At 58.2% G+C, this 13130-nt stretch overlaps 1 protein-coding gene across 11 annotated transcripts in view; it reads left to right on the plus strand.

Annotated features, from left to right (window-relative positions):
- SORCS2 (sortilin related VPS10 domain containing receptor 2) overlaps window positions 1-13130 on the plus strand; it is a 445133-nt gene that overhangs the window by 405743 nt on the left and 26260 nt on the right. For all 11 annotated transcript variants that reach the window (XR_012501643.1, XM_074350779.1, XM_074350786.1 and 8 more), the window contains 3 exons: window positions 3093-3169; window positions 7821-7912; window positions 8852-8959. Coding sequence is in view for 10 of the 11 variants with exons in the window: in XM_074350779.1 (XP_074206880.1) it covers window positions 3093-3169; window positions 7821-7912; window positions 8852-8959 (277 nt within the window). In the remaining variant the exon portion in view is untranslated. The remainder of the gene's footprint in view (window positions 1-3092; window positions 3170-7820; window positions 7913-8851; window positions 8960-13130) is intronic.

Raw genomic sequence — 13130 nt, forward strand, 5'->3', positions numbered from 1 at the left:
CACAGCACCTCTCTGGGCCTCCGTTTCTTCATCTGTGGAATGGGGATGATCGTCTCTGACTTGGGGGCACTAAGAGGTGTGATGCAGGTGGAGGTCCCTCCCCACCCTCATGACCTATCCTGGGCCTCCACACATCACCGCCTGTTTCTCGTCTCCTCGTCCAGGCGAGAACCCTCAGGACCACACAGAGTGGAGGTGGCAGCGCCCCCTGGGCTCTGGCCCCGACAGAGTCGTGTGGCCAAGAAAGCCTTGAGGGGCCGTGGTGGGGAGCTTGGAGCACCCCAGCCCCCTCCAGACCAGGAAAGCCCCTGGGGCTCCCGGGAGACGCTGTGCCCCCTGCCCTCCTGCAGTTGTTCCTCTGGGACTCAGGGGCCCATCAACCACAGGGTAGTGTCCTGACATGAGGCTGAGGGGCCTGAGCATCACAAGAGCTGGCCTGAGTCCCACCAGCCAGGCGGGGCTCACTCGGCCACCCCGGGAGCTGGAGGCTCGGCAGCTCCCAGAGGACCAGTGGGGCTGTCCTCTCGCTCCAGCTGCACCTCCAGCCACGTCTCGGTCGCTAGCAGTGCTGGGCTTGGGGGCCACGGGGTCCCAGTTTCCTCCTCCACCAAGTGTGGGCTGGGGTGGATTTTGTGTTGCTGCTTTGCTCTGTTGTGGCCCTGGGGTCTTAGCCACGTTGCAACCTGGAGGCTGAGGAAGGACAGAGAGGAAGTGCACATTCGGTGAGCACCTACTGTATACCAGGCCCTCAGAGCATGGAAGCGGGTGTGGAAGGCGGAGGCCCAAGGAGACACCACAACAGCCCGGAGGGGACACAGCAGGGAAGCCTCTCTCAGTCACATCCCCCCACGAGCCTCGGTTTCCCCATCCGTAAAGTGAGGGCACCAGCCTCTGTTTTCCTGCAGAGCCTCCCGCTTTGACAGCCTGTGGACGTGCTCCGTGAATTTTCCCTTATTTTCCCCCCGTGCCTGTGAGGTGACTGGCAGCCTGACAGCCTTGGTAGACGGAGCAGGGAACACAGACATCACACACTGAAATCACAGACTGCACACCTGCCTGCGAGGTTGTGCTGACCCCGCAGCCTTCGCTGCACCGCCTCCGTGTGTGATGCGCGTGTCCCGACATCTCTGCTGGTGTCTGGAATGATGGGAAGATGAAGGGCGCCCCTTCCTTCCTCTACCTGCCCCCACCCCAGGGCAGCATTCAGTCACTCAGCTCCCTCACTGCATTCAGCAGCCATTCCTCCGCACCTTTTGGTGACCAGAAGGGTAGAAGAGAACCCTGCCCTCCGTGCCACCTCCCCTGACTGACCTCCCCTCCCACCTCCATGCCGTTGCCAAGGCCGGTCCCTCTGTCTGGCAACCCGCCCCCTTCCCTTGGCCAGTGGCGTTTGTCTTTCAAGGCACAGTGTGGAGGTCACTTCCTGCAGGAATCTCTCCTCGATTCCCCTCCTCCCCGGGGCATCAAGCTCACCTGCTCTCACAGGTCCTCGGGCATCCTGGCTCTGTGCACAATTGCAGGGCACCCTTCTCCTTCTCCAGCTGGACCAAGAGCTCCCTGGGAGCAGGCACCATGGTTACTCAGCTCAGACTCCCCACAACTTAGCACAAGGCTGGGCAGAGAGCAGGCGCTCAGCAAATGCTGATGAATAAATGCAGGAGTGGGTGAGCGGGTGGCACTGATGAGGAAGAGACAAATGTGTGGATGGAGGGGTGATGAATGGATGATGGATGGATGGATGGATAAATTAATGGAGGATGGATGATGGATGGATGGATGGATGGATAAATGATTTGGTGGTTGGTTGGACCTCAAAAACAGCAAGCAGGCACACAGACCCTCTGCCACTCTGCTTGAACTCCCTTTGCCTCATCTGTTTGAGGTTAATCCATCTCCGTTGGGATTTTCCAAAGACATCTAAACTGGCTCTTCATGAGATACTCCTGAGAGTACCACATGAATAAGGCTTCAAAGGGCAAGTGATGGAGACGCTGCCCAGATCAGGGGCCTCTGGGGCTCCAGGAGAGGGTCCAGAATGGCTTCCATGTCATAGCAGGTCCCCTTCATCCTGGCAGCTCAGGCCCCTGGTCCCTGCCATTGTCCCGCAGTCACAGCGGAAGCTGCCAAATCGGACCCGTCAGAGAACCCTGTTGTCCGAGATCCGGCCCGGGAGGCTGTTGAGGGGGCCTGAGCCGTCCTGCAGCTGCGTCTTCAGGGCGGCTGGCGTTCTTTCTGTGGAAGTCCTTGTGGGCTCAGTCTCCTCACCTGCAAGCTGGGTTGCCTTGGGTACTGAGTGGGGGTTCTCACTCTGGAATCACCCTGGAATTAAGTCCCAGCCCCACAGAGTGGTCTTCAAGGCTGGTGACCCACCTGCTGGCCCCATGCAGTCTCCAGTGAACCAGGACCAAGGAGAAGCCTCCTGACTGCCCACCTCGCCGTCCTCCCAAACATCCCCTCAACAGATATTTAGTGAGCACCTACTGTGTGCTTACCCTGCCTCTCACCTGGACCTGCCTCTGGCCCCCCTGCACCCGGCCACCAGGGGGCGACCTCCAGATGTGAGCCCAGCCCTGTCCTGCCCCCGTTGACAGCTCATCAGGGGCTGCTGTGACCCTGCGCTGGCCCACCTGGCCGGGGTCCTCCTAGCCTGTAGCCTGTCCCCAACCACCTCATGACACTTTTCTTTTTTTTTTCTTTTTTTCCTTTGTTTTCTTTTTTTTTTTAACTGGCTTCAATTTTTTAAATTATTTTTTGAGGTATAGTCCGTTCACACCACACTTCTTACTCCTGAACGACACTCATCACCCGAGAGGCCCCTGAAGCCCCCAAGCTCTGTCTGCACCTGGGCTCCGCCAAGCTGTCGGAGGCTGGCTTTCTAGGGGCAAGGTTAATCCTTCACTAGGACCCATCACAGCAGGCCCATCTTAGAAAAGGCGGGCAGAAGGGGCCAGTCGCTGGGTGGCTTTGGTGGTGGGAGACGTAGAACCAGGACACACCGGCCCTTGTGTGGGGATTTGTCTGCGCTCAGACCTTGGTAGCGGGGATTGCCGGCTGAGCCTAAGAGCAGCCTTGCCTCTCTTCTTCCGGACCAGGGAACCTAGGCTCCCAGCTGGTGGAATATAAAGAGGAGATGTACATCACGTCGGACTGTGGGCACACCTGGCGGCAGGTAAGGGGGCGGGGAGGGGCCTGGCGCTCTCCCCACGCTCACCCCGCGGCACTCCTGGGAGGCTCCTCTGTTCTCTCATCCCCTCCCCGCTAAAGACACACTTCTTCCTCGTCCCCAGCCTGAGGGGCAGGACGCAGCTCCCTTCAGCAGCTATGACATCGCTGACTGTGAATAGAAAGCCCGGGCCAGGCTGGCCAGACCACCTTGCCGCTCTGGGAGCGTCTGCCCCTGGAGAATTCCAGACCTGGCGCATCTTCACACAGTCAGACAGGTTACCGAGAACGTCAGAGCAAAGGGAACACGTGCCAGGGACGGGGTGGCGGTGCTGTCCCGGCAGGAAGCCACGCGGGGACTCGGATGCCTGGCTGAGCCCTGAGCCCGGAGGCTGGGAAGTGGGGGCCGTGGACAGCCCCCAGGTTTCCAGCGGGGGCAGCTGCTGGGTGGACAGCAGAGGCATGGGAGGGAAAGAACACAGGGGAAGGGCCAGTTTCGGGGATTGGGGGGGCCGCTGTGAGTCTGGGCTGGGACTCCTGGGAGATGTCCAAGGGGTGATGATTTGATGTTCTGTGTGACCCGAGAAAAGAAAAGCAGGATGGGGGAAGACAGGAGAAAGCAGTTACGCAGGACACGGCCCCTCCATGAGGCCGCCACAGGCAGCTCAGATTCTCGGACGGGGGGGGGGGGGGAGGGCGCGGTGCCGCTGGCGGTGGGCGTCCCTCAGGACAGGGCGGCCGTGGGAGGGGAGACCGACGGTCCAGCGCGCCCTGTGCCATCCAGGCAGCCCAGGAGCCGGACCCAGGTGCTCTGCCCCAGGCCAACTTCCTAGAGTGGCAGTTTCTACTTAAACACTTAAGAAAATGCGCTAAATTTTTGTGTGTGTCTCCCCTTCCCCTGGTTGTAAGAAGCTCCATTTTTAGGTCAATGTTCTGCACACCTGAGTGCCCCACTCACAGCCCCCCTCCCAGGTACTGGGCAAATATGTGAATCCCCAAAGCGCGAAGCTCGCCAGCACCCTTGGTTTAAAGCCCTGGCGTTTTTTAATAATATGCAAGAAACAAGGAATTTTGAAAAGGGCAAAAGAGATTTATTGGGTTATAATATTTCTGTTTCACTGAAACTAGTGAAACATGTCTAAACTTTCTTAAAGGTCACCACCTGCCCATTTTTTAGAGAAATCACCCTGCCTTATTAGATTTAATAGACTGAGTGAAACAGAAGAGATGTAGTTTGGTAGAAACTACCTGTAAGGTACTCACAGTGACCACTTTTGTCCAGCAATCTGCCTAGACTTCAGACTTGGGGACTTGTCAGAATTAAATGGGAGAACATCTGTTCAGGGCTGCTCTGTGTTGCTCAGCCCTTCCGCAGAGATGGGGGTGAGTAGGGGGCTGGGGCTTGGGTGCCTGGTGGAGGAGAGGAGGGGCACCCACGTGTGGGCGTGTGTGTCCGTGGAGGGAGAGGTGCTCCAGCTGGGTTTTGGAGTTTACTTGGGGGCAGGAGGCAGAGGCCAGGGTGGGACAAAGGCACAAAGACCAGATGAGCTGGTAAGCTCAGGCCGGCTTGTCAAGGATGCAGTGAGACATGTTTGAGAGGCGAACTCTCAGAATGTGAATTATGAGTGACAGTGTGTATGCTGCTTAAGGGGTATAGCATTTTAAAGACATGACTTCCTTGGGATGATCAAAAAAAAAAAAAAAAAAAAAGCCAGAAGACTATCAAGGAGCTCCCTCTAGAACTCAGAGGTGGAGGAGGTAGGAGAGGGGGGAGGTTGGGGGACCTCCTGTCCCCTTGGCCCTGCTGCCTGGGGACTGGCCGAGGCACAGAAAGCCATAGCAGTGAACGTGCAAATGCCCTGTGACCGCTTCTGGGGGCTGGAGCCCCCTTTCTCCAGAGTCCCAAGCTAATGAGAGTGGAATTGTCTGTGGGGGTGCCCTGGGACCTCTGAGGGGCACCTCGTCTTCCCAGTGGGTGGTTGGTACAAATGACTGCTGTCTGTCCTTAAGGGAGGAGGGTGCCAGGGACCCCAGGATCTGAGGGCAGGAGGGGGTTGTGCACATACTCGAGACCATGCCCAGCGAGTTCCCAGAAGTAAATCCTGCTTGGGAACAATCAGGCTTCAAGAACCCACTTCGGCTTTCCTCTCACTGCACAGCACCTGCCGATCTCCCCCGGAAAGAAGCGGGTTGGGCCCCAGTGGAGTGGGAAAGAGGGCCCCCACTGGGCAGGCAGAGGCTTCTGCACGTTCAAAGGCAGAGACAAGCTTGCCTGCTGCGTGTTTTGTGTCTCTGGTACCACACGGCAGGACCCAGCGTGGTTTCCATCACCCGGGACCCAAACAGAGGACCTGAAACACTGGGTCTATTTGACGGGTGGACAGATGGGGAGAATTGTGAAAAGTTCTTCCTCACTTTACCCTAATTCTGCATGATGTCACCTCCCTCATCCAGGAAACGCTATCTCTGTTAATGTAGCCTCAGACAGCACACTTATCTGGAGTACCTTCCAGCGCCTAGGACAGAGGACACAGGCACACCGCCTCCTCTGACTCCCTGCAGATGTGCCCATGGAATCTTGTGGGAGTGAGTGCTGGCAGGGGATCTGGGAAGCACCCAAGTTAGTGCTCTGAACCCCAACTCCAGCCTGAGACCTCATGACATGAGACACAGCTCCTCCTCCCACTGAACATGTCCTGCTCAGGAGCCCACAGGCTGAGGGTCATGGTGGAAACAGCAGGGAGTCGAGTCACAGACCTGGGGTCAACCTGGGCTCTGCCAACTATCAGCTATGTGGCCTTGGGCAAGTCACTGTGCATCTCTGAGCCTCTGGTCTCTCTTTGGAAAGTGGGGAAATAACCTCCGAGCATGGTTGCCATTAAACAAGACTGTGTATGTGCAGTAGAGGCCCCCGTGCCAGCCAGCCACCCCCTCCCCTCCTTCTCCTCTCCCCACCTCGCAGACACGTTTAAGGGCATGGCTCACAGATGGCCAGACTTCTGCCATTTTTCAAAAGGAGCCCCTCCTCCTTAGTCAAGTCAGAAGTGTATCCTAGAGAATTTCTGTGGGCAGTGGGAAAGCCAGCAAGATGATCAGAAGGTGGAAGTATCTGGGGAAGAGCTTTGCAGCCAGGGGACAGCATGTGCAAAGGGCCTGAGGCGTGTTCGGGGAAAGGAGACCAGGGTGGCTGGGGTACAGGGGTAGGGTGGGAGAGAGGTGGGCAGGGGCATCTCCTAGAGCCCCGAAGGCCGTGGAAAGCTTTGGGTGTGATTCTAAGGGCCATGGGGCTGTTGGAAGGTTCTGGTGGGGTTGAGAGGCGTAGGGGTGATGGGATGTTGGGGCCGAGGGCTTGGCCTGGGGACACCCACAGGCTCTGCCGAAGTTTCATATTCCCAAGATGTGGAGCCTCTGCTCTGGGTCCTCCCCGGGTGCCTCCCGCTGGCTCCAGACATTCAAATAAAAAAGACTCAACATGAAGAACAGGGAGAAGATGCCAGTTAGAGACTTCTGAACGAGACCCCGGGCGGCTGACCAATGAGCGTGCTGGCCCTGGCGAGGGGCTGGCTGGGCCAGGTCCCGGCTCTGCCCTGACTCCTGAGGTTCCCTGCATCCCTGCCACCAAACCTGCAGGCCCTGAGACAGCTGGACGGGGTGGGAAGTGGACTTGTGGTGGGCAGTGGTGGGGCCACTTCCTGTAAGGGAGCTGCAGGGCGAAGTGACAAGGTGCCCCTCCCCAGGTGGGGTCAAGACACATGCTTGCCAGCTAGGTATTTGTGCTCATGGAAGATCTAGGGGGTCCCCTGTGTCCTGACTGGAGAGCCAAACCCAGCTCTGCCACCTGCCAGCTGGGAGACCTTGACTCGCCAGCTGCTCCAAGCCTCAGCCTCCTCGTCTATAAAATGGGACCCCAGCCCAGGGCTGTTTGCAGACAAGAAAGACCACCAGGCTGGGCCGCTCAACTTTTGTCCCCCGAGGACTTGGCAGAGATTCATTTATTCACTCACTCATTCATTCATTCATCCCACACACACTCCCTGAGCACAGGCACCCCAGCTGTGAGCTGAGCCAGGTGCTGGGCCACAAAGAGGACTCAGAGGCAGGCCCAGCTTTTGAGGGGCTCCCTGGCTGGAGGAGACAATGACAGCTCCCTGGCTGGAGGAGACAATGACAATGCAGCAAGTGCTGGGGCAGGGGGCCCAGAGATGCTCCCCACCCAGCATGGCATCCAGGAGGGCTTCCTGAAGGAGGTGACACATGAACTGTGTCAATGTCAAATAGAGATTTGCCTTTCTGGTGATGCTTATCCTAAAGGCTTTTCTAAATTCCACTACTGCTTTCTCATCCTTACGCTATTGGCCTTTTTGGTGTGTGAGTTTTTCCTACAGGCAGGACCCCCACAGTGTTTATTTGCAATTTTCTCTCTCGCCAATGGTCCAGAAATTGCCATCATCATCCATTCACCCCATGTGCACTGAGTCTGGATGGGGCGGGAGAGCACGGGGAGCCCTCACACCAGCCCTGCCTCAGGGAGCTGGCCTCCTGCGGTCCCCCAGCCAGTGTGTGGGCAATTCTGCCCCTGGCGAGTGACCCCGACCCTGAGCGACCTCTGACCCTCGTCAGGGTCCTGCCGTCAGAAGGCCGCCCGCTCTCCTCTGCAGGTGTTCGAGGAAGAGCACCACATCCTCTACCTGGACCACGGTGGCGTGATCGTGGCCATCAAAGACACCTCCATCCCCTTGAAGATCCTGAAGTAAGGTCCTCGGGCCCTGCGCTGGGTGGGCGTGGGCAGTGGGCGGGGCTCTTTCTCTCCACTGGGAACCCTTCAGAACTTTCCCCAGAATGGCTGCCCCCGGGGCCCCAGGACCATGGCACTAAGCCCCATCAGGGAGGTGGGTAGCAGCAGGCTCTGTAAAGTCCACCCCCAACAAAGGCTGCTCCCGGCCTGGCCTGGGGAGACCAGGAAACAGGGGATGATGACAGCATGGTCAGGTGGGCCAGAGAGAGGCCGCCCTGGGGGAACAGGGGGGCTTCCCAGAGGAGGTGACTTTTACAAGACAGGAATCAGTTAAGTGTGAGGAGGTGGGGTCAGACAAGGAAGCCAGCAGCATGTGCCCAAGGGAGAATGGGTTTGGCATCGCTTCAGACATCTGAAGGGCTGTTGTGGAGAAGAGAGAGCAGGTGTGAGCTCTGGACTCCAAAAGCAGAGTTGGGGAAGCTGCTAGGAAGGCAATATCACTTTAGTCTGAAAAAGATCTTTCTGCACGGCAAGCTGGTGACATTGTGGTGTGCCGCACGGGGAGGCAGCCCCCGGGCTGGCTTGGGCATTGGGTGGGGCTGACCTGGGTGTTTCCAAAGCCCAATAACTCTACGATCCAGAGGGTATAAAGCAGCTCTTTGGCTCCCAGGACTCCTTGACTGTGGTGTCACTAAGCAGATGTGGACGCCACCTGGTGCCGGCAGGTGGCCGCTGTGACCTCCCAGGAGAGAGTGAGGTCAGGGATCCAGTTGTGGCTGAGATACTGGACTGGGCCTGGGGTCAGCCACTGTTCCCACCTGTTCCCCCAGATACTTCAGCTGGACAGCTCTGGTCCCTGGGCAAGGGCAGGGCTGGGTCCGGCGGGGCAGTGGGTCCTGGACACAGGATGTGTTCCCACCTGCCCAGAGGTGGTGACTCCCCTTCTCCTGGCAGGTTCAGCGTGGACGAGGGCCTCACCTGGAGCACGCACAACTTCACCAGCACCTCCGTGTTTGTGGACGGGTTGCTGAGTGAGCCGGGAGACGAGACACTGGTCATGACGTGAGTGCCCACGGGCGGTGGGCAGGCAGGTCAGAGCCGAACCCCAGGCGGGCCATGGTGGAGGGCCATCTCGGGCCTTACTGCTCTAGGCAGGTTCAACACTGACCCACGGCCTCCCTCCCCATCCTCCTCACTCTCACCTCCATCTTCACACCTGCTTCCTTATCTCTTACTGTCCACTGTTTCCTCTCACCTTCAGTCACTTGCAGGTTGCTGTTCTGTCCCTATTCAGGGACATTGGTCACCTGCCCACTATTACCTGATGAGGGGTGGGACCAAGAGTCAAGGGTTGGCTCTGGATCACTGCCCATCCAACCTTTTGAGATGATGAAGGTGGTGCTGATGGTGGTGATGAAGGTGGTGATGATGATGGTCATGATGAAAGTGGTGATGATGGTGGTGATGATGATGGTGATGATGGTGATGATGATTGTGATGATGATGGTGGTGATGATGGTGGTGATGGTGATGATGATGGTGATGATGGTGATGATGATTGTGATGATGATGGTGGTGATGATGGTGGTGATGGTGGTGATGATGGTGGTGATGATGATGATGATGGTGGTGGTGATGATGATGATGATGGTGGTGGTGATGATGGTGGTGATGATTATTGGCTGTTGGCACCTGTGAAGGACTTGTGTGCACGCTGCACAGACAGGACCTGAGACCCAAATGGGCCAGTGCAGGGCAGATCCAGGCTGTGAGTCCAGCCCCATGACCCTGGCCCAGATCAAGGCCATCCCTGTTTGGAGGATGGGGCATCCCAAGGCCAGGAGCAGAGCCTGAGCAGGCAGGGACTGAAGGAGGCACACAGGGCTTGACCGTGCTCTGGGGCCTGGTTGGGGAGAAAAGGTGCTCACCCAGAAACTGGAAATGAGAGTCTGCCTGTGGAAGTCCTCTCCTGGGCGATCGGCCCTCCTGGGCACGTGTCCAGGCAGAGCTGACCTCTGCGTTTCTACCAGCCACGCCCATGCCGTGGCGCCTGCTGCACCTGGTGCGGAAGAGCGGGCCCCGTGCACCCTGCTTGCTTTTTACTGATGATGCTTGAACTGGGGAGGACAGTGTCCCCCAAAGTTCGCATCCACCCAGAGCCTCTGGATGTGACCATAGTTGGAAATAGGGCCTTTGTGGATGTGATTAGCTGTGATGAGGTCGGTCACACAGGAGTAGGGTGGCCCTAAATCCAGTGACTCGTGTCTTCTACGAAGAGGAGAGGAACCAGCCAAGCAGGGAGAACGTTGTGTGAAGACAGAGGCAGAGGCTGGGGTGATGCGGGCACAAGCCCAGGAGCCCCTGGGGCCCAGCAGCTGGAGGAAGCAGAAAGGAGCCTCCCCTGTGGCCTCCAGAGGAAGCCCGCTCCGTGAATACCTAAATCTCAGATTTCCGGCTCCAGAACTGAGACGTGTCTGTTGTTTGAAGCAACTGTTTGTGGAAATTAGTTATGGTGGCCCCAGGAAGCCCCACAATGCCCCAGGGACTCTCCCCCTTGTAACTGCCCAAGGAAGACCCAGGGCCCCCTGACGCTGGGAGCGGACCCTGGTGCTTTGGACACCTCTGTCTTGGGCCGGCCTTCCAAGTTACTTCCCCTCTTTCCTTTGAGCAGACTTTGAGGAATCTTCCTGAGGGCTGGCCTGGGTCTGAGTCCCCAGCCCAGGAGGGCCAGGACAGCTGGTCCAGGGTGGAAGGGAGGTGGGCCTCCACCCGCTGACTGAGTCCTCCCGGCTCCGCACCACAGCCAAGGCCGTGAGGCCAGTCCTTCTCCCATCCTTCCAGCCTGGCCTGCAGCGTGCCGCCCTCTGTTCTGGGCACCAGGGACCCCGAGGACCCACAAGGCTGGTGTCCCAGGGGGCAGACAGGTCAAATGTAGCAAAGAGCAGCACTGTTTCCCTAACGGGGAAGTTGCTGCCACCACAGGGCCAGCGGGTGGGGTGGGTGGTTATCAAGGTATCTCAGAACAGCTGACCTTGAACTGGGCCTGGACGAGGGAGACCCAGGCCCAGGGATGAGCTGTGGGTCGAGAAGGAGCTGACACTTGTCCCTCTGGGGTTTTGGACCTAGTTCTACCTCTGGCTGGGCCCTTCCTAGAGGGGTTCCACCCACTCCCAGCGGAGTGGCCAGGCGCTGCGACCCCTACCCTGCCCGCGCGGCCTGGAGGGGCCCTGTGCCCAGTGGTGGCCGGATTCATTGCCAGGGTTAGTCCCAGTTGGCATCTCCTGTCTGACCTTCCAGCTCACAATGGCCTTCGTGCCCAAGCCCCCACCAACTCCCCCATCACCTGGGAAGAGCTAGGTGCTCACCCTTCTGAATGCCCCAAAGAGGCCCGCTTGGATAAGCCCCCAGGGGTGCCTGGCCCCCAGTCTTAGGCTTAAGCTGGAGAGAAACTGCTCAGGGTGGACAGCCCCCGCTAGGCCTGCCTCTGCCCCGGGGCTCCTGCGGGTCCCGGATGAATGCTGCCCCTGGTTCCCCTGGGCGCCTGGGGCAGGGCTGGGAGCACAGCCCTGGAAAGCCCATCACTGAGTGATCAGCGACCGCAGCTGCCTGTGTGCCCACCACGCAGGCCTCTGGGAACAGCAGACGGAGCAGAGCTGTGTGCAAACAGAGAGCACGGAGCCCTCTCTCTCCCGGGGCGTTTGAGACAAGAGCTCAGGCACGTCTGAGTTCCTGCCAGACTGGAGTTTGGCTTCGGTGACCCTCCAGGGGGCCTCCCCTGCCACCAGGACCAGGACCTCTGGCCTCCTCCCTGCATCCTCCCCGGGCCTCCCGCAACGAGGGCCGAGAGGAAGTTTTACGGAGCATCAACTGCGTGTTATGGATTCAATTTTTACGTTATCTCATTTTATTCTCATAATAGTCTCCAGGGAAGGATTTATCTGTCCCCCGCCCCAGAAGTGCTCACATTTCAATAATTCCGCACCGAGGGAGTGGTGGGAAAGGGGCCCCTTCACATCAGCTCTGCGTGGCCCCGGAGAGGCAGAGCTGGGGCGGGGACCCTGGGAAGCTCGCCGTCAAAACCTTGGTGAGGAATCATCACACTTGGAATTCTCCAAACGCCCTGCCTGTGGTTCTCCCTGGACACCGAATTCCTCTCCTCCCAGGCCCTGGGATGTGTTCAGCCCTTCAGGACGTCACGTGTTTACTCTTCCGTCATGCTCTGGGGGTCTTCGGGCTGGGAGGAGAGGTAGGAGAGGAAGATTCCAGCCTCGGGCTCTCTGCAGTGTGGCCTCCAGGCTCAGCCTGGACCCTCTGCTGGTCGACCAGTTTCCCAGGACCAGACTCCACAGAGCAGAAGGGAGGAGTGGGAAATACCAGAGGCGATGGCTGGCCTTTGCTGGCTTTGCAGAGGTTGAACAAGTGAGCTGGGTGGGGGGCCTCAGCTTCCCCAGCCGAGAAATGGGCACACTTTCTACCCCGGGGCATTGACCTAGGAGCTGCAGAACATCAAGCCCTTTGTCCCGGCCCGATTTTCACCTCCCGCCAGCAGACGGGCATTTGAGCCCTGGGACACTAAGGCAGAATTCAGAGCCAAGTGCTGCATAACCTTTTAAGTTCTTTTTCCTAAACCATCAGAACTGTTCCTAAAGGCCTCTAATTCACCACACTGCATCTCCAAACCACTCTCAAATTCCTTCCCTCTCTCTGTCTGTCTGTCTCTCTCTCCCCTCATCTCTCCCTCCCTCCTGACCCTGTGTCTCTGTCTCTCTCTCCTACTGTCCTGTTTCCTGACAGCATTTTCCCAGATGATTCTGTATCCAAATCTGCCCAAAGGTCACATCCAAGCTGCCCACAGTGGCCTTCCGAGATGCTTCCCTCAGCATGTCTCACACTTGCCAGTTCTCCAGTCCCCACCAGTGCAGCCTCAGAGGGTGAGGGTCCCCCAGGCCCCAAGCGGGGCTGGGGAGCTCCCAGGCCCTCCCCAGGCTGCACCCACGGAGGGGTGTGGGCTCTTTGAAAGGCGCAGGACTCCTCGCTCAGTCGGCACAGCCTGGCCCAGTTTTTCCTTATTAATTGTAAAGAAAGAAATAGGCTCCCCTCGGATCTCTTTCGTAAAATTCACAGCGAGCCAGGTGACAGATATTTCTCGAAGTACCATCTGAGCTGTTAGGTTTCATAAAAGGATGAGTGAGATCAACCAAACCAGCCTCTTCTCAGCTCCAGCTGGGAACAC

This window comes from Camelus bactrianus, chromosome 2 (assembly GCF_048773025.1).
Source record: "Camelus bactrianus isolate YW-2024 breed Bactrian camel chromosome 2, ASM4877302v1, whole genome shotgun sequence".
Classification (NCBI taxonomy): domain Eukaryota; kingdom Metazoa; phylum Chordata; class Mammalia; order Artiodactyla; family Camelidae; genus Camelus; species Camelus bactrianus.